Genomic DNA, 21,415 nt, shown 5'->3' on the forward strand with positions numbered 1-21,415 from the left:
GTTCACTTAAGTATTTGAACTTCTTGTTTGAGTTGTTTTTCCTTTCTCCTTGGTATATCCTTTTAACTCAACACAGGGAAAGATATTTTAGGTTTCAACAATATATCAAGTTGCTATTAATACTGCTGAAGGACATTTTACAATTCTTCCTCCCAGTCCCAGGGATATTAGATATTCTGAAATACTAACTTGCTGAAAAATAGCTGCTTTGCTACCATTTGATACTAAAATCTGAAAACCCTCGTGACAGTGATGGAAAGTGATGATTCTCCTAGTTAACAACTTCAGGATGAACCTATTTGGAGGTTACTGATAAGGATAGTTGCTGTCACCTCCACCTAAAAACATTAAAAACCTTGCGAAGGACCTGTGAGCTCCTCTTCAGTAAATAGCAACCGATACGAGATCTAAATGTCATCCTTAAGATAGACTTCATTAACTGCAACTTTTATCCCCCTTGTAGTGGTCCTTTGTTGTGGCTACGATCACAGAAATCCCACCGGTCGCCTTTCTTCCCAATTTCGTTGTTCAGAGAAAAGTTTTGAGACCTCTACGAACCCAGACAGGAGGAACAATAATGGTAAGGTGCTTTTGGTTCCCTTTTATCGTATTTAAGCTTGTTGATAAAACACTATAAACCCGTGGGTTGTAATAATTTGTCTAACTCGAAGGCTTAAGCCCTGTAGAGGGAACAGAGTTTGTGTACAGACCCAAACAGGAGCAAAGTTTGCAGCTTGCTGGCAGCTCCCAGGGTGAGGGACAGGCCTGATTTGTATGGTCTGTAATTTGCAGGAGCAGAGGAGGGAGCAAGGGGCAGCCTGGGCAAGCAACGATAGATATGGCGGGATGTACAGCATATACAGAAACTGAAATAGTTCTGAACAGCAGTCAAATACAGGCAAATTCTAGGAATGGAAGGTTTCAAAATTGGTAATATAGAGGCTATCTATAAAGCACAAATTTGCTGAGCGGCCTTAGTACTGTATGTGGAGAGGTGCGTGGTTTGTTTGCTCTTAAGTGTTTAAATTTAGAAATCCTGTCACCTTGCTCATTTTGATGATTTATCTGTTTCTTCTATTGTAAATACTACATAAGCAGTTCAGCAGAACTTGAGTGAGACGTAGCCTGCTTCACCTGAACAGAATTGTTTTCTAATGAGTGAAGTGAATGCTCTGGTCGGAAGAGCTGTGTAGTGTTGCCAGACATTTAATGTGCCTGAGAATTGCCATGAGAGACACTGAGGAGGTAGGAGGAAAGAAAATAGTTAATAGCTGGAGCTGGGAATGAGTTATTTAAACCATGTGTTGAGGAAAGGATGCCTTCGTAATTGTAAACCAGTAACTAATGGAACCTTTTCTGCACTTCTTATCATTCTTTGTCATATTAGAGCTCAGACTGTAGCGTGGTGCTGGGAGAGGCTGGTAATGCTCCCCATCTCTCTTTGCAGGCACCGAGCTGTAACAGATACCTAAATGGAAGACAATCCTGTCTGAAATCATTAATATTATGGTACAAATAGATCCCTGCTGCATTTTAGCTGCTCTTCCTGAAGGCAACTGTTACGGCGGGGGCACGTGAAAAGGATAGAAGCCCCTATTGCTTTTTCTGTATCTGTTTGAAGCCAGTTATTGAAGAACACTATTCTGTGGGTTGGCAAACCTTTCAGAGTACCTCTGTGCCAGATAGGAGAGCACGATTTATTGCAACCACTAGGTATTAAAAGTGAGACTGGGAAGCCAAGAATGAGTGATAAAGTAGTGGCATTATTTTCAGAAACAGGCTAGTTGGTAGCTTCCCACTTCTGTCAACAGAAACGTAGGTACTTAATAATCTGTGCGCTGAAATCAAGGTTTCTTGTTTTTAAATGCTTGCCTTCATGAATATATCAAGCATCCATTAAAGACATAAATAATGTGAAGAGCTCTTGTATGAGTAGTCTTTAAAAAGCAGTGCAGTACAGTTTTCAGAAACAATCAGAAAGACTGAATCTGTTTGTGAGCTTAAGCTGAGGATGATGTGAGGGAGCACAGAAGCTTGGTGAAGCAGCTCTCCGAGTCTTCTTTAATTTTGTGGGGCTCATGTGAGATTAACTGTTGCTGCTGTCATTTATAAGTGGGTCTGGGCACTATTGAGTTGCAGCTCTTTTGGGTTTTGCCACGTGAAGTGACAGTCCAGAGCCAGTCGTTGTGAAATGTTAAGGCAAGATAAAATGTCCTGCTTTTCTGTTGTGTTTACTTTTTTAATGATAGAACTATTCAATGCCTGATTCTTTATCAGAAAAAAAGTGGCAATTTCTCTCAGTATTTTAGTACTCTGCTGTTAAATCTGTGTCCTATCCAGCTGCTGGATTTGCAAGTGTGTATGTAAAAGTAACTCTCTGCCACTTGTTGGGTTTGGTTACCAAAAGGTAGCGGAGAAAGGAATAGAATGGACTGGGCTTAAATGAGGATTCGGAAACACCTGCTAACAGTGCGATTTAATTGTTTGAAACGTGGCATCTTAACTCTCTTTGTAATATCCAAGACACTGGTAGTACATATTTAAACACCAGGAGCTCTGCAGAAAGTTTGAGTTTATCGTCCTGTTTGAGCTGTGATGCAAACTGGCACAGCTTATTATTTATAGTGGGGAATGTAGTGTTTGTCACGTAGCTCTTCAGGATGCTGTGCCATACTCGGTGTAGTTGCAAAATGTATCGACAAACTTATGCATGTGTTCAGAAAAATCTTGTTTATGACGGGAGGAAAAGGTGAGAGTTGCAATCATAGCAGAGAAGTAGCAAAGGAAGATTTCCCGTGAGTTTTTGAACATGGGGGTAGGAGAGGGAAAGATCCAAAAGCCACCTCTTGCTGCTGAAATTGTCTGGGTGAAGTGAGTTAACTGCTGCTTATTCTGATGAGCTGCGAGGTAAGAATGGCCAGTGTTTTCTTCCAAAATCATTAGGACAGCAGCGAGTTCTGTGACACTTGCCATGGGTAAGTATCCTGCAGCTTCCCGAGTCTGGTTTAATTCAGGCTTGTGGCTGGGAAATGGCTTTATTTTATAACATATGTTGTATATGTCTTGCCCACCTTGGACTCTGTTCTCCACCTGTTGTTGCTCTCACTTCTTAAATCCCATTTCCTAATTTTACTTGAATTATCCTGTCAGGGTCTTGACAGTAGCATGTGTGAAATCTTTTTCAACTTGGTTCTCACTAGTTAATGCTTTTATATAGTTTTGTGATGTTTTTCATTGTGCTTATGTTATCTATAACTCATCGATGTGCATTCACTAGTTACAAGTGTGGTCATGCAGGAGAGAGAGCCACGAGTTGTCTGTTAAGTCTTTGTGTCATGTCTCCTGAAATACAGATGACACCACCGGTCACTTTTGGATTGAACTTGATGCCATATACTGTTATTTTTACCTTTTTTATTCTTCGCTATGGGGAAATAGCTATGTGCTTTAAAAGCAGTTTTGATTCATCAGGCAGTAAAATCTGTACAGCACAAGTCAGAAGTACCATCTTGTGCTACTCCTGATGGTCCCATTTATCGTGAAGATTCCTGTTGAGTTTCTGTACTTGTTAATGATTTTTTAGCAATCTGGGAAGATTGGGTTTTGGTGAGGAATCCCTACGCAAGTATGCTAAATCACAGATAATGTGCTTTCCCTGTGACTTAATGGGTTTTATAGTTCAGAAACTACGATCTTTTCTCAAGATCTAATTTGTGTACGTTAGCATGTTTGTAACAGGATGATGTTTATTTCCCAGTAGTTTTCTTAATACTAAATTAGAACTGTTCAAATATAAATACTGGGGATGAAAAACTCTCAACTGCCCAAACTTCCTTTCCTATATGATGTATCACAGGATCATAGAATAGACTGGGTTGGAAAAGACCTCAGAGACCCTTGGTCCAACTCCAGTCCATTGACTAGATCATGGCACTAAGTGCCATATCCAGTCTCAGTTTAAAAACCTCCAGGGCCGGTGAGTCCAGCACCTCCCTGGGCAGCCATTCCAATGCCTGACCACTCTCTCTGCACAGAATTGCTTTCTAATCTCCAGCCTCAATTTCCCCTGGCAGAGTTGAAGCCCATGGCCCCTTGTCCTATTGCTGATGCCTGGGAGAAGAGCCCAACCCCCACCTGGCTAGAACTGCCCTTCAGGTAGTTCTAGAGAGTGCTGAGCTCAGCTCTAAGCCTCCTCTTCTCCAGACTAAACCAGCCCAGCTCCCTCAGCCTCTCCCCATAGGGCTTGTCCCTTCCCCAGTCTTGTTGCTCTTCTCTGGACCCGCTCCAGCACTTCAATCTCCTTCCTGACCTGAGGGACCCAGAACTGAACACAATACTGCAGGTATGGCCTCCCCAATGCAGAGCACAGGGGAAGGGTCACTGCCCTTGTCCTGCTGACCACGCTGGTTTGGATCCAGGACAGGACACCATTGGCCTTCTTGGCCACCTGGGCACACTGGTGGCTCCTGTTGAGCTTCCTGTCCATTAGTCCCCCAGGTCCCTTTCTGCCTGGCTGCTCTCCAGCCACTCTGTGCCCAGCCCGGAGCGCTGCAGGGGGTTGTTGTGGCCAAAGGGCAGGACCTGGCGTAATACGTTCTTTCTGTGATTATGAAAAAGAATAATCTCTCTTTATCCTTTTTTATTTCTCCCATTATAGCTGGTGGTGTCTTTTTTTTAATGTGACACTTAAGGAATACTGCAGCTAAACACTTGCTTGACTCTTCCTGGCCAGGATAAGTCAGGTTTTCCAATTAAAATATCATAATTCAAGCCTTGTTTATCTCTTCTCTGTCGATACTTTCCCTTCTGTGACTGTCATTTGAGTTCAAAGGAGAGATACAGGCACAGGTTTTCTGTATATGAGGGGAAATCCTATACTATACATGCTGTGTCATTCAAAAAAAACAAGTCACGGGACACTTCATACTGTAGCATTTTTCTGTCCCCAGTCCCAGCCAAAACTATGTTAACTTGTATTTTCAGGATTTTGAGCTTATGTTACTCCTATTCTTACATGAGCAGAAAGCAGTTTGTTACTAATTCATCGCTCTGACCAACACTTGTACCTTCCCTTTCCCTTTGTCAGCTGGGGCTGGGTGTTCATCTCTGCAAAGCACAGTTTTAGATCTGTCCAACAGCCAGAAAATGAAATAAAGATGACAGATCAATTGTTTGTTTTTTTTTTTTTTTAACTAATTACACTGAGGATAGTTTTGTCTGGTTTGTATTCAGAGATTTGATTCAGAATGAGCTGTGGTGGTAAAATATTCCAGAGTCCAGTGGGTGCGTTGGGACGGCAGGAGTTGCGCTTGGGGTGGAAGCGACAGGGCTGAATGGTTGGTTTGTTCCTTTGGGAAGTTCTCACTGTCATTTTCTTAAGGCAGGAAAACTTGCTGTTGATAGAGGCTGGGCCATCAACGTGGGTAAGTACATAGTGCGTTAGATGGTGTGTTTAAAATATCCTCAGTTTCATTTAGCATGATGTGTGTTCTGTTTGTAATAATAGTCACTGTATTGTGTTTGACCAAAAACAACCCTAAAGGAAAAAAAAAGGAAAGAATACTAGATTTGTTTTCTCATTCACTATCACCCATATTGCAGTTTTATAATTCAATGGTTTTTGAAATAAAAAAGATAACATGATACAGATATGATATCAATAGATGTAGCTATTTCAATAAAATATTTGTTTTCATGAAATTATAATTTTTGTAGATCTCATCAGCTAATATATAAATTATACCAGATGAAGGAATTGGTTGCTATGCTGGAGAGCAGGGCTGTACCAGTTACTGTCTATTTTTGGCTATGCAGTTTTTCCTGGAAAAGACTTGAATGAATTCTGAAGAATATAGTGAATATAAATCTGCTGTCCTGCTCATAGCAAATAGCAACACAGACCCAGTAAACTATTGAAGCGATATTTTATGCCATGTAATACTTGCCTTGTCATTTTCATAGAGCTCATCAGTTCTGGGATTTTTCCATTATTTTAGACACATCTTGTACAAAGTGACTGTCCAATATTAAAAATTAAATAGACGTGAAAAACAACCCCAAAAGCCTGTTATATTTACTGATCTACTAAGTCAACTTGTTCAAAGTTTCTTCTGGTCTAAGTGTCTGCAAAGGACACGAGTATGTGCAAATACTGATAACACCATGGTCATAGTTTGGGGTGGTTTTTTCTAACCTGGTGCTCAGCATAGAAAAGAACTTTGTACAGGTCCTTTTTGCCTGCCCTGTAATGTTAATTATTCAGCTCAGACATACATGGGGGAGCTGAACTTTCCCAGCGATGCTTTGTCGTGGAGCAGCAGGTGTTAGAGATGTGCGTGTCTCAGCTCTTGGAAGGGACAGTTCCCTTGGACGTGGGCAGCTGCAGGTCCTGTGCCACACGTAAGGTCTGTACAGAAGCCCCAGGTTGCTGGTAAAGGTTCAACAGCTCTACGCGGGGTATTTGCTAAAGAAAAAGATGTTCCTGACATGTACATGAACACTATGTCTTTCAAAGACGATCTGTGTTCCTTAGTATCACACTTTTCACTTCAACATTTTTATTTAGGGGGTGGTTTTCATCACTGCTCAAGTGACAAAGGTGGAGGATTCTGTGCGTACGCCGATATCACCCTGGCTATAAAGGTAAGAGGTGTTATTTAAGCAGTGCTTTGTGCAGATGAAAAAAAAATCCACATAAATTCATAAAAACTAATTTGCATCTTACTAGTAGAAAATGAAGCCATCTATAGATGGGTGGGGATAGGAAAACAGTGTGGTACGTGATGCTGCAGACATAATGCATGTGCAGTATTAAGTGGAAGGGCAGAGTCGCAGGGGTCAGAATTACGAATGTAAATATGAACCACTACAATTGCATTAATAATGTTGTGGGGATTTTTTTTGAGAAAACCCACTCCAAATCAAACCACCTTTTAGTCTCCTCAGTGATAATTACCCTATAGCCTTGCAGTCGAACCTGAACATTCCCCGTTAGTTTTCAGTGGTTACAATCAAGACAGGCTGCACTAGGCAGTGCTCAGAGTGGTTCAAATTCATGAATAAAAATGTGAATGTCTCCTAAATGATCACTGAATGTGAATGAATACATTTGGTATTCAGCTGTTGAAAGGCTGAACCAAGAGTCTTCTGCAATTAGGGCTTATTTTTATCAAATGTACTGTGGTGTATTTGTATACTAGAATATTTATAAAGTATCAGTAATAATCAAACATTAAAAAGCTCTAATGATTGCAGCACACTGTATGACATAACATGCTAATTTCAGTACATGGTAATTTGCAGCAAAGTAATCCACAGTGTTCTATTTTCCCTATCATTAAAAGACAGATTGAGAAATTATAGCGAGTTTGTACAAAATCTTTGGGGTTTACGATATCTGTATTAAAGACAGTAACTTGTCAGAGTTAGGAGTCAAAGAATTAGATTTTTTTTTTTTTTTTTTTTTTTTGTTCCCTTCACAGAAGTGGAGTAAGAAATGGATTCCATTATTAAAAGTGGCTTTGACGCCAGCAGTCCCTGCTGCAGCTTTTCCTAAAGGCTGGATGTGGTGCCGGTGCAGCTGGATGCTGTCACTGGCTGTTTCTCACTTGTGCCTGTTTGTGTCTCACGCAGTTGGCTCCGGTGTTTTGGGGCCTGGGCAGCTCTCACTTTGCCCCGTTCCAATGCCCAGTTGTGACTGTTGCTTCCTCCGCACTGTGATTTGTTCTGCTCCAGCCTCTGGCAGCAAAAAGGTCACCATCAGCTTTACAGGCTGGTGCAGGACACGAGGATGCATCAGCTACACCTGGGTGGAGCTGCTCTTACTACAGGGTTTACTGCGCATTATTTGGTTCCATTGGGCTCACCCCTCATTTGTGGAATCTACTTTATAAGTTAGTGTGGGATGCTGTTCAGTGACACATCCCTGGTCCTGTGTCTGGTACCTTGTGGGAGAAAGAGGAGATGAGCAGAAGTCTCCTTCTTCCCTCTCACCATCAACTTAAGACCACACCTGGAATATTGCGTCCAGTTGTGGCCCCTCAGTTCCAGCAGGACGGGGAACTGCTGGAGAGAGTCCAGCGCAGCCACCAAGATGCTGAAGGGAGTGGAGCATCTCCCGTGTGAGGAAAGGCTGAGGGAGCTGGGGCTCTGGAGCTGGACAAGAGGACACTGAGGGGGGACTCATTCCTGGGGATCAATATGGAAAGGGGGAGTGTCAGGAGGATGGAGCCAGGCTCTTCTTGGTGACAACCAGTGATAGAACAAGGGGCGATGGGTGCAAACTGGAACACAGGAGGTTCCACTGAAAGATGAGAAGAAACTTGTTGGGGGTGAGGGTGGCAGAGCCTGGCCCAGGCTGCCCAGGGGGGTTGTGGAGTCTCCTTCTGTGCAGACATTCCAACTCTCCTGGACACCTTCCTGTGTAACCTCATCTGGGTGTTCCTGCTCCATGGGGGGATTGCACTGGATGAGCTTTCCAGGGCCCTTCCAACCCCTGACATACTGGGATTCTGTGAACTTTCTCTACAGGTCAGCAGACACCTGCACAGGTGACTGTGCTATGTATGTCTCATCTGGTGGAAACATATAGGGTTTTTATTGGATACCAACATTATATTTTTATGTGAAGTAACTAGAGCTTTTGTAATTAAATCTGTTAGAAGCATTTAGCCGTTTATTTGGTGAATGAAATGAATAGACACACATAACATTCAAATCAGAACAGTAATATACTGCGTAAGCTTCAAGCCTTCAGTTTAATCTGTCACCTAACCTCATAACTTTCTCCCACCTTTTTCTTTGCTTATATATCCAGTTCTTATTTGAAAGAGTACAAGGCGTGTCTAAAGCCGCAATTATTGATCTGGATGCTCATCAGGTGAGTAGCTTACCTGTATTCAGTGCTGCAGATACAAATGTGTAATAAATACCGTTTTTTCTAATAGTAGTATAAACTCTCAACTTGCAGAATACAGAGTTAATCATAGATGAAGGAAACTGTGAACACTTTAGTTGTTTAATTATTTTATGGCCCAAAAGGCTCTTAAGCCAGTTTAGTAAAATTGAACTGAGTTGCAGCTCCATCATGTGGCTAGACCTGAAAATCTTGTTGAGTTGCATACTGACCTGAGGCAGAACAGTCTCCAGAAGAGTCTCTAAAGCAGAATTACACTTAGTTCAGTGATCTTTGCGGTGTTTGGAAAGCCTGGCCTGGGGCTTGTAGTGTGACAAACACGTCCCTCTGCCCCGGTCAAGGGATTTACTGTGGGTACTGAGAACAAATCTCATCTTTGGGAGGATTTCCAAAATAAATCCTGAAAGGAGGGAAATTGTGTTTTTAGAAAAGCAGTTAATGCACCAAAATGATGTCCAGTCTGAAGCATTGAAGATACTTTATTATGTAAAAATAAACCTTTTTTAAGTAGCTGCGTGGCAGTGAGGAAGCCTAATGGCTGCAAGCTTTCCATCCTCTGTCAGTTCTCTTATCTGCAAGTGAAGGCATCCTACAGTTGCTTACTCAGTGTTGTTATTCATGGCAATAGAAAGATGTTTTGTGGTTGTGATTCTCTTCAGCCATCTCTGTCAGCATGTGGAATTATATATATGTTGTTTGGGGTTTTTTTTTTTGCTTTTTAGGGTGTTTTTTTGTTTTGCTTTTTTAGAAACTTCTTGGACTGGATTTTGCTTTCCAGGTGTGCAGATATTCCCATCTTGTGCATGTTCCAATTCTTGGTGCGCTGGCGCGTTTCACCTTCCATAAGAAAATGCTTCACCCAGGGACTCTCATATTTCTTGATTTCTGTTCGTGAACTTCTTATTTGTGGACCAAAGGTGCTAAAGAAATAGGTGGAAGTTGCCATTTTTCACACACATTGACTGGCTTTAGCCCAGCGGTTCTTTCTTTGTTTCCAGCAGGGGAAGCTGTAGCAGGAATATATTTTATCTGCCTGTTCGGGAAGAGTTGCAAAATGAACATAAAGTATATAACTGAATAACAGAAGATATATCTGTGGAAATGTAGTGTAAATGAACTTAGATTGGGGTCCTGGATGATACACTGGTTTCAACAAAATTATCTTAGTGCTTGCCGTGAAAAGATGATCTTTATACTAATGGAAAAAAGTCAAAATGAGAACTGAAAGAATACTATTTAAAATGAGAAATGGGGGAGAGGGAAATATGATATTTAGAATCTGAGTTTGCTCTTGAGTGTCTGTTTTTACACCCAGTACAATCTTTTTGTAGGGAGTTCCTGTTGTTAAACAATAGGTTAAACTGTTAGGTCTTTACCATTTGTAATTTTAACAGGGATTGCTTCTCACCGAGGCTTGAATTATCAGAGGAGCTATAGTCTGCTTTGTTTATTTATTAATCCTTCTATAAGAAGATGAGTATTCCTGCAGTGTTTGAAAGTGTCGTCTTTTCCCATGCTTGGCAGATGAGGAATCTTTGGTGGTCACAGCTGCTTTTGCAATGTTGCTGAAGACAATTAGCTTCTAATTTTTGTGTATTTTTCATATATGCATGGCGATATCCATGATAATTACCTTCACAGAGATAGAAGGCGGCTGATCTTGATAATTCTTGCAGTCTTCAAAGCCCCCAAACTCCACACCTCAAAGTAACCTTCAACACTATAAGACAATGACTCAGGAGTTTTAAATATTAGGTCTTTGTAGTCTTAATTACTCTAGAATTTGCAGATTACTTAATTCTGTGTTAGTATGGTAGGAATAGCTAACTGTAAATTTCCTTCAGGGAAATGGCCATGAGAGGGACTTTATGGATGATCATCGGGTATATATTATGGATGTGTACAATAGATATATTTATCCAGGGGATGGATTTGCTAAACGTAAGTACAATTGAAATTCATATTCCGAAGTGTAAAAGACGTACTGTGTTGTTAAGTAACTTCTTCATTGACTAATAAGCTTCCTTGCAACAATGTTAAGTAGTTTGTTGTGTGTTTTGTGTTTGTTTGCCTTTTTTTTTTTTGAATTTCACATTGAACATATGTTGAGGGTTTTGATTGTGGGGTGACAATCAAACCCTGGCAGATGTATTGTTAACCTCCTCTCCTCTCCTCTCCCCCTTCCCACTCAGCACAGGCGATCGGGAGGGAAAGAAGGACAGGGAGAAGAGAGTTGGAAAAGTTAAACATGTTTTACTAATGCTACTGATAAAATAGAGAAAATAATACAAAATATACAAAACCAATCTTGAAAGTCTCAGCAACTGCGGAGCCGGCACCCGAAGGCCTGGACTGGACTCTGCAGCCAACCGGAGCTGGATTCAGTCTCTCACTGGCCTCAGTTCGCAGGGACGACTCGCAAGGTCCTCTCCTAATGTCGCCATAAGCAAAAGAGAAAAGGGACGAGATCCTCGTGATCTCCCACTTTTATATGAAGTATTCATGTGAATGGGATGTTATACGCAGTTGGTCAGTTTTTGGTCACCTGTTTCTCGTTGCCCCTCTCGCGAGATGTCCATCCACACTTATCAATAACTTCCCGTTCCGTTGCTATGTTCACCAAAACATGTGTCTGGTTCTCCAGGAAAATGCAGCTAATATGAAGCTTTAGCTGACAGGCAAATTCACTAAAAGAGAAACTTGTTTTTTAACAAAACCAGGACAACATACACTTTTCAATGATCACTGTGATACACCACAATAGTGTTGGCACTGTAGCGTTTTCCCTCATTTCTGGAATGCGAGGTGTAGGTATTCCATGGACTTTGTTAGCAGTCCATTCAAAAGTTCCTGCTGTGCTTCAAATAGTGAGTTAAATAATCCTTTTGATTTGAAGATGACTGTTAAAACTTAATTTTCCCCTTATACTATATTTATAAATAAGAATTCGCTAGGGATTAGCTATTACTGTATAAAAAGGTTTCGTGTTCTTCTGAAAGTTATAAATTATGACATATTTAGGTGTTGTCTTTCCAGTAGAGCTTGTTTTGTAAGCATCCAGAGAACAAGGTGCATCTGAATGCCAACCAAGGTGGGAAGCAAAAGGAAGTGATGCGAATGTGAAGAGCTGGTGCTTGGTTCTTGTTGTTGTTCTCTATTGTGATGTGCCTATCGCGCCTGGTGACCTGTCACACCGAATTAGTGGGGTTTCAATAATGGTTAAATCGGAATGCAAATACCCGAGGTTGATTTGATCTTTGATTCTGTTACACTGTCCTTTATTACAGGCTTAATTTGTAACTGAATCATAGTCTGTTGGGGGAGATGTTCTTCTACTGTTGGATTTCTTCAGTGACGCTGTCATTCTGAAAAGCATACTTAATTTGGATTTTTGGCAAGAATTAGCTGCAGTGCATTGGACTTGTGTTTTTTAGCTAGTAAAGACTTGGAAAATTTTAGTGTATGTATTTCAAGGTATTAAACTAAAAAATGACCTTTTCAAGCAAACTGTGTCTGTAAGCAGACAAATTTCCAGCAAATTATTTTTTTACCCTAAGAAAAGCATTCGTTGGTTTTTATGTCAAATGGCAACATTTTGAACAGATGGATTAGGACCAAACCAGAGTAAGCCCCTGTTGACAAGTGTGAAGCCCTGAGCTCGCCCCTCCCCTGCGGAGCTGGCGATGCTGCCGGTCCCGTTCTGCAGATGAAGCTCGAGGGGCAGAAACGTGCGGCCCAAGGCGGGTGAATATGTTGTCCTTGTAGTTTGCATAACGTGTCTGAACAGGAGTTCAGCAGCTAAATACTCTAAACTCGTGCTGGGTGAGCAGAGGAAGGTGAGACCAAAAAGGGCATCTCGTGAAGGGAGGCTTGAACCTGAGAGTCTGAATCCTTAGGCTGAGCCCTAACTCATCGTTGGCTCCCTGTGCTTTGTGCTCATTTTCTTCACGTTTTATTACAGGAGTCTCTTATGTACTTTTCTTTTTGCCCCATGTACTTCACTGGGGGGGGGGGGGGGGGGGCGCGGGGAGAAAAAAAACCAAACCCAATGTAGCTGATGTTGCCTAATGCTCAACTGTGAGACCCTAAGGGGAAGTAGTTTGGAATGACACAGGAGTTTAGGAAGAGGAAGAAAATAAATGGGGGAAAGGACCAGTTCACTGAGGAGTGAATGTAAGAAGTTGACAGCTGGAACTCAAAAGTTCTCAATGCCTTCAAAAAGCATTGCTGTTGGTCCAAGTGTCATTTTACAGGGTTCAAAGCTGTAGAAGTACATTCACTAATTAGCAAGAGATGGACAAAAGCTGTTAGATGCAAAAGCTGTGTTCATTCTGGCCTGCGGATCCACCATGTCCATCAGCAGTCCCTGATCTGGGTGGTAACTAATCACTGATTCTGTGTTTTGTTGAAGACAAGAGACCTGCAGAGGTGTGGGATCTTATTCACTTGTCTCAATTTCTTAATGGTTTCATCAGAACAAGACTTATTTGTTCCCCATACATTGTATTCACCTCCTCCTCCCCAGCTCTGCGTTGGTCACCCTGGAGGGCTCTAAGTGCTGCTCTCCAGAGCACAGCTGTGCAGACTCACATGAACATCTCTAGCAATGAGAAAATTCAGGAAAAATATCACAAAGAAACAAATCTTGAAACTATTGTCCATGCTATCAAATAAAGGAAAGAAAAAGAATGCTTGACCAATGTTCAACAAGGATGGAAAGCAGAAAAAAACCCTACCCAGCAATCAGGAGAATAAATAAGTCTCATCCTGTGTTGAATGCATTTGGGCACACTTGGTGGCTGCTGAGCTCACACTTAAGACTCCAAGTCAGTGAATTCAAGGTGCAGGGTGTGGTGAGGTGGAAACTGTACCTTGAAACACCTCTGACATAGATGTGATTAATTCAGACTCAGAGTTAGGTGGAACTCCGTAAAAGCACACAAAGCCAGGCCTTGGGTTTCTTTCCTCTACTTTCTCAACCCTTCTTTATTAGAAGCATTAGAAAGAATTGGATTTAAATTAAGAGTAGATATTTGTTCTTCTGGTAGGATTACAGGGTAAGAACATGAAATTAAAAATGCTTGGGGCAAAGCTGAATCCTGTTATATTATACATTCATAAAGCAGTTCACATAAATTCATGATCCCTTGCTGTTAAGTTCTGAGTGTTGTGATAAAAATAAAACATCTTAATAATTTCTCAGTGATATTTACCTTGTGTTTTCCCCCAGCTGTTCCTTGTGCAATAGCAATTCAGTGTTTTCTTTCCCTTATGCTTTAGTTAGGTTACTTTTCAGTTAGTGATTTTCTTTATGGTTTCTTTGCTGTTTGGTAACTGGTTCCTGCTCCATGGGGGGATTGCACTGGATGAGCTTTCCAGGTCCCTTCCAATCCCTGACATTCTGGGACATGTAGATCAGCTGCTTTTCAATAACATTTTCTACTTTTTGTCTCAGATATAGATATAGATAGATATATATATATCTATATCTATAATCTTTTTTTACCCTGCATCTAATATTCTCTCTTCAGTGGAATTTTCTCAAGGTCACTGTGCTTACATTTGCTTAGAAAACAAGTAGTTGAACAATTTTCTTCAAGGTTCTGTGCAAATGTAATGTATTTACAAAACTTCCAGAAATATTATCTTTTTCTCCTGCTTAGCCAAGCCTTGCATTTTCTTTCAAAGCAATACTTTGTTTATTGAATAACGTCAAGACTCTTTTAGGTGCCATTAAACGCAAGGTGGAATTGGAGTGGGGTACAGAGGACACGGAATATCTTCAGAAGGTACATACTCACGTGGAAGGAGCGTTAAATGAATTAAAGCCTGATATCATTGTTTATAACGCTGGGACTGACATTCTGGACGGTGACCCGCTGGGAGGACTGGCTGTTTCGCCTCAGGTTTGTATCATTATTTATGATATTGGATATTTATGATATCAGATATCATTTACCAACAGACTTTGACTCCTCAGCAGGTGCTGAAGGGTGATGTGCCCGTTGTTAGGTGAAGGTAAGGACCGTACTTTAACCGGGAGCGTTTTCCTGTTACAGACACATACAGGTACAGCTTTGTTGCTCTTTCAGCATTTTTTTGTTGTTGTTGTCTCTTCCTGACTAAATACTTTTGTTCTTCAGGTGCCTGTTCCAGTGTTTTTGTTTCTTCTACTCTCACCTACCACATTTTGTGATGTATTTCTCCAGTATGTGTGTTACATGTAATTATCTCTGTAGCACTCCCAGCTGTTTTAAGCTGCTCTTCTGGTATCTTCCAGTTGTAGCAATTTAGTGCAGCCTGTCCATGTAGTCTTAGCAAAGAAACAGAATTTTTATCATTACCCTTTTTCAGTTCAGTTTCCCTTCTCCTCAGTTTGGTATCAGATTTAAATTTTGATTCATTCTGTATAGCTTCATGGAAGTCTTCACCTTCCAGATAGAACAACTCTGCTTTTCTCAAAATGAACAAAGACCTACAGATCTCATATATTATTCTTTTTGTAGCGATTACTTCTTTGACAGCTCCACACTTCTGTCTCTCTCCGGTTTTCACATTTGGTTCTTTTAGTGTCCACCAGTTCAATATAGAAAAGTACTTTCCTGATTTGTGAGCTCTCGGATTCCCTTCTAATTGAGCCAGCGCTTGATCTGTTCACTTTTCATTCTGTCTTGCAGTACTTTACTTCTCAAATGCTTCCTTTGGCACAGAGCTCTGGTTCCTTGCTGGGTTTGCTTGGCTTTCTTCTGTATTTCCTTATTCTTATAATCTCTATCACTGAGCAGCTGCTCCATTGCTCCCTGCCTGCAGAGTCCTCGATGCACCGAGGTGGGATGACCTGGGACCCGCTCTGAGTCTCCAGGTTCTGTTTCCATGGCTGTGGAAAAGTCTCTAAGGAGAAAAGAAAAGCTGGAGTGGTTGGACTCGGTTGGGTTTGACCTTGGAGAGGGTATGACCTGATGTGTAAGATCTCATTGGTGGGGCAGAGAAGGGTTGTGGTCAGTAGGTCAGAGAGGTTCTCCTGCCCCTCTACTCTGCCCTGGGGAAACCACACCTGGAATATTGTGTCCAGTTGTGGCCCCTCAGTTCCAGCAGGACAGGGAACTGCTGGAGAGAGTCCAGCGCAGCCACCAAGATGCTGAAGGGAATGGAGCATCTCCCATGTGAGGAAAGGCTGAGGGAGCTGGGGCTCTGGAGCTGGACAAGAGGAGACTGAGGGGGGACTCATTCCTGGGGATCAATATGGAAAGGGGGAGCGTCAGGAGGATGGAGCCAGGCTCTTCTGGTGACAACCAGTGACAGGACAAGGGGCAATGGGTGCAAACTGGAACACAGGAGGTTCCACTGGTGAGGGTGGCAGAGCCTGGCCCAGGCTGCCCAGGGAGGTTGTGGAGTCTCCTTCTGTGCAGACATTCCAACCCGCCTGGACACCTTCCTGTGTAACCTCATCTGGGTGTTCCTGCTCCATGGGGGGATTGCACTGGATGAGCTTTCCAAGGCCCTTCCAACCCCTCACATTCTGGGATTCTGTGAAGTGGAAGCTGGTGGTAGGCAGAGAATACTTTAAGATGTGCCTTCTCAAAATTCTTTCTGCTGTTTGAGAAGGAGCAATGTTAATTGCCTGAAAAAGGAGTTGCTACAGCTTGCTGGGTGCTGGGTCGGGAAAGAGACAAAGTGTAGGGGTGGGGAAAGGTGAAATGATTCTTCTGGTCACAAGTAGAGATGAAAGGCAGAATGGCGTCCCTCTGTGTAGCCAGGGCCTCCGGTGCCTGATGGAGAAAAGGTTTCTGTAGCTCAGGCCTTTGGTTTGTGAAATGAAGGCAGGGTTTCTTGCCTGTCTGATCTTGTTGGACAAGGTGTGAAGGGCACGCTCCACTAGCCTGAAATCCCAGGCTGCTGGACATACACGAACTGGATAATTAATCTCATCAAGGTTCATTAGTCCAGTCTTCAGTCCTACAGTTGTAGATGTCATTCATATTTTAATATCTTGCTACAGTCCTCCTTCTACTCAAAATTATGCCTCCTCAGAGTGCTATGAGTGATAGTTTCTTGGTGCTTGAGGCTACAGAAGGAAAACTTGGGGTGTAGCAGGTAAGTCCCTCTCATCTTTGTTTGTAAGTGGGCACTGTACCAGGCTGTCGTTGTCATTTCATGCATTTTCTGTCCTGGTGACACAACTGCTGGAAGAAGCCCCTGCGTGTTCCGTGGGTTCTCCCAGCTGGAGATGCTGGAGTGGGATGGGGCCCGTGGGTTCCGGTGACCACCCGGCTCGGGATGTGGTGCTGGTTCCCCAGGGATGCACATCTCTTCTTCTCTTATATCCTTTAAGGAGCTGTTCCTGATTGAATTCTGCAGTTGCCTTTTTCTTATTTTTCAGTTATTATTCCTCACTCCCATTCTTCTTTTATAGGGCTGTGTCAAACTGTACAAAACCCATTACTGTTCTATGGTTTTACAGAGTGTTTGTTCAGCTACATTTGAATTGTATGACTTCCCTTTACCATTTGTTTGTGGTCTAATTTTTTTTTAATGATGTATTTACAGTCTTCCTCTCAGCAGTCTGAGTAGTGCATATTCATTTTGTTGTAACACTTTTGTTGCTGCTTCCTAAATTTTTTGTATCTGATTGCATTTTAATCCTTTCCCCTTCTCCAGCCTTTGCAGTTAAATTTTCAGCTGTCCATTGTAAGCTGTTGTGTATTGTATTGTTAGTCTTCTTTTGTGGACTTGCAATGGATCATTTATGCTTCCTATGTACCTCTGGAACTCTCTACTTTTCATTTTTCCCCAAAAGTAGATTTTAATTCTGTTTGCACTTGTTTCTCAATTCTCTTTTCCCCCCATGTGTACTTATTTGAGACTGCAAGTCTTCTGTTGTTTGGGTCAATGACAGCACAGCAGTCTTTGTTATTTTGTTTTCTATACCTTTCTCTATTAGTAAGAGGTTTTTTAGAATTTGTTTTCCTTTCTGTGGGTTTACCATTACTTAAATTCCTCAACTCGCTCTTCAGTCATGGATTCTTTTAGTAATGAGCTTCCAGTTCCTTTAATACAAGCTAAAATTCAGCTAGCAATTGCAAACGTGTAAAATCTGATTTGGATTTCTGGTTCTTCTGTAGGTTTGTGAAATTTTGGTCAACTTGCTAAACTCTTGTCAGAGGATTCTCTGCAAGTTGAGCACAAGACAAAGCGCTTTGAATCCAGGCAACCTTTGAGCTCAATTCCTGCCCTGGAAACAGGGTGGACATTTCTAAGTTTTGTTCTCAGTTTAGGCTTTATGGCCTTTGAGCAGGAATTCTTCTATGAACTTACAGTGAAGACTTTTATCTGTTGTGTCCTCTGAAACCAACTCAAGGATTTTTGATTTTTTCCTTTCTTTTTTTAAACTGATTTATGCATGTAAAGCTGCTAACGGGACCTTTAAATGCATTTATTTATTCATATTGTAAAACATAGGGCTTAATTGCTTCTCAGGCATCCAATACTATAAATCCATAAGCCATAGGCTACAACTAAAATATCGCATTGGTATCTTTTTTCCTTTGTAACTGTTGCGAACCTGCAGGGAATTGTGAAGCGAGATGAAGTCGTGTTCAAGGCTGCCAGGAGGCGCAGAATCCCCATCCTGATGGTGACGTCGGGCGGCTACCAGAAGAGGACGGCGCGGATTATCGCCGACTCCATCCTCAATCTGCACAGCCTGGGGCTCATTGACAAGGAGCTGGCGGCCAGCGGAGCTGGGAATCCCAAGGTAGAACAGATGATTAGAGACTCGGCTCAAGACTTCAGCAACTTGTCACTGCAATGACAAGTTCCTGAATTGTAGGAAACAGCCTCCGGTTTAGGAGCCGGGAGTCTCCACGTCATTATCAGGGTTAATAAAATGTTTTAAGAACACTCAGCTTGCCTGTAAAATAACACCGTAGAGATAATATGCAGTCACAGAGTAATGGTGTCTAACTTCTGGAGCTGTCTTGAGCTAAGGCAACAAATCCTTTCAAGCTAATGGAGACATAAACTCCAGGGTACTGTCTTTCACACTATAATATTACTGTAAAAAGCATTAATTGCTTCTCTTCATGTTATGGGTAGTCTCTTATGTTGAAAGAATTATGCAGTTGGTATCCAAAGACTGTCCCAGGCCTACTTGAGGTGATGCAGTTCGGACTGTGGTGGGAAATGTATGGACTGAACCTACTGGCACTTCTTTTTTTTAAGATACTGCTTTTTATTTATTGCTTTTTCTATTGAAATATTGTTATAAAACGAGTTCTGTGCAGGCTTGAACTGTCAGTTTAATACTAAAGCAAAGTGCAATACTATAAAAAACAGTCGGTAGGCTTTTAAGCCTTAGCTTATTAGAACGAAAGTTCATTAATTTGTATTTTATTCCTGTTGTTGATAGTGACTTAAATCCTACTTATAAACACCTTGAGAAATAAAATATGAAATGCCTTTGGCGCCAAATGCTAATGAGCCATTAAGGGCTCAGCATTACCAGTCTAGTTTTTGCCTCTTTTAAAATGAGGCCTGCAAATAAAAGGCAATAGTTACTATGCATCGTAAATCACAGAGCAAAGAAACTACAATGAAATGGAAAGCTAATTTTAGAGTTTTGAGAATTCTTGCGGAAAATATGATCTAGAAATACAAGGTAGCTTATTATTGCCAGCTTGTCATGTATGAAACAGTGAAATTTTGATTTTTTTTTTTCCCCCCAACTAGTGCTGTGTTTTTGACTTGCTGGAAGAGTAATGGTACTCATAGTTGCAGTCATAGTTGGTAAGCAAATTGTTCACATTTACAGATAAAAATACAGTGAACTTTCTACATGAAGTTAATGTGCAAGCATCTGGGAGCTTCTAGGAGGATTTGGGAACAAAATAACATATTCAAAAGCAAATTGGGTGCACTAACTGTAAAGCCAGGTTTTATTTCAGTTGGTGTATTTTGCTTTAGGAACTGTTTGCAGCGTTGGGTCGTAAATGTACTAAACTGTATATTTTGCAAGAGCTTTAACTTCCAAGTATTCACTGACCTGTAGTACAAGTTTGATGTTGTGTTTAGGCTGGAGCCCTTCTATGTAGGAACACCAGTATTTTCCGTGTAGAATTGGTGCATAAGCTATTTAAGGGATGTTTAATTCTAATTAGAGTACTTACCTCACCTAGTCTTAATTTTTAGATTGATTGAGGTTTGTTAATTGTAAGAACTTGCACAATTGCTATAAATATCTGCTATAAACAGATTTGACATATTGCACTAATTTTGAGTTGCAACACTGTTATTAAAAGGCACTTTTAAATTTCTTACTAGAAGGATCATCAGAGTACAACTGATGTTGATTTATTTTTTCTATACTGTCTGATGTTACTGAAAGATGTTGTTCTTTCGTATAATTTTTACAAAATTATAACTTAAATTTCTACAAACTCAAACTGTTATAATACCTTATCATCTTTTCCAAGACATTTTCTGTTTGTGTTAACATGTTTTTGTTATTTTATCTCGGTGGAAATTAAAATGACGTTGAACAACACTGACTGACTTTTCACTTCATCTGTCTTGCCTGTCAAATGCTTGGAATGGAACAGTTTATTGGGAAGACAAGAAGATGTAACCAAAACTCTGAACAGTACAAGGTTTGTCAACAGCAAGTGGCTTCTCTGAGAGTTCATGTCTTGGCCTCTTACAGTGAGCTTGGAAGTTTTGCATCCAAATACTTATTAAGATGTCATTGTAAGGGATTAAAATCACTTTCTAATTCCAACTTCACAATATACATAAGGGGACGTAACTCGTATTTTATTGTTACAGGTATTAAACTAAACTAAGCTTCTGTTAAGGCCGCAATAATTTGTTAGAGGTCTTTTATAAATCAATGTCTTTTCAGAGAGAAAAGAATGTTTGCAGAAGAGCCTGCCAGTCGCTTTCAGTCTCATCTGTAAAATTTGCCGTCGTTAAGCAATGGGCGTGTTGACTGCGTTTTCAGTGCTTATTGTGAAGTTAGAATTGGCAAACAGAGAACTCTGCATATCTTTCAAAAAATTTAATTTAGCGTGATATTTGACTTGGTTGCTGAAACCAAAAGATGAATTTTTACACATTAAGAAACTAGTCCAAGGTAAACATGTACTCTTTTTCAAAAAGAAGTGGTGAAATGGTTTCTAAGTTGAATTTACACCACTGATATTATATGATTCATAGTTAATATACTGTCATCATTAGGCAAAGTTTACCAAAAACTTCATCATGGAAACCGTGCTTTGACCTACAACCATCACAATTTATATCTTTGACAAACTCCTACATAACACAAAGGCCTAGGTAAGTCTGCCAGAAGAAGGCCATGTAGTCATGCATTTTATGGGGAAAAATTGTGGAGTTTTTTGACGTGTGTGTTGGGTTGTTTGTTTTTTTTTTTTAGTTGCAGTTGTAAAATTCTCCAATAATAGGAAGGAGCATCTCAGAACTGATATTGTAACTTCCAACCAAAAA

General features: G+C 41.0%; 1 protein-coding gene across 3 annotated transcripts in view; it reads left to right on the forward strand.

The window, feature by feature from the left end:
- The window catches only part of HDAC11 (histone deacetylase 11), a 50,810-nt gene extending 30,360 nt beyond the window's left edge, over positions 1 to 20,450 (forward strand). For 2 of the 3 annotated variants that reach the window (XM_082059899.1, XM_082059897.1), the window contains 7 exons: positions 464 to 580; positions 5,381 to 5,423; positions 6,566 to 6,642; positions 8,816 to 8,878; positions 10,759 to 10,855; positions 14,642 to 14,820; positions 18,483 to 20,450. In XM_082059899.1, the coding sequence (XP_081916025.1) occupies positions 464 to 580; positions 5,381 to 5,423; positions 6,566 to 6,642; positions 8,816 to 8,878; positions 10,759 to 10,855; positions 14,642 to 14,820; positions 18,483 to 18,725 (819 nt within the window). In that variant the 3' untranslated portion in view covers positions 18,726 to 20,450. The remainder of the gene's footprint in view (positions 1 to 463; positions 581 to 5,380; positions 5,424 to 6,565; positions 6,643 to 8,815; positions 8,879 to 10,758; positions 10,856 to 14,641; positions 14,821 to 18,482) is intronic. The other variant, XM_082059898.1, reaches the window with a different exon arrangement.
- The last annotated feature ends 965 nt before the right edge of the window (positions 20,451 to 21,415 follow it).

The sequence above is a fragment of the Streptopelia decaocto genome (assembly GCF_964273445.1).
Source record: "Streptopelia decaocto genome assembly, chromosome: 8".
Lineage (NCBI taxonomy): Eukaryota > Metazoa > Chordata > Aves > Columbiformes > Columbidae > Streptopelia > Streptopelia decaocto.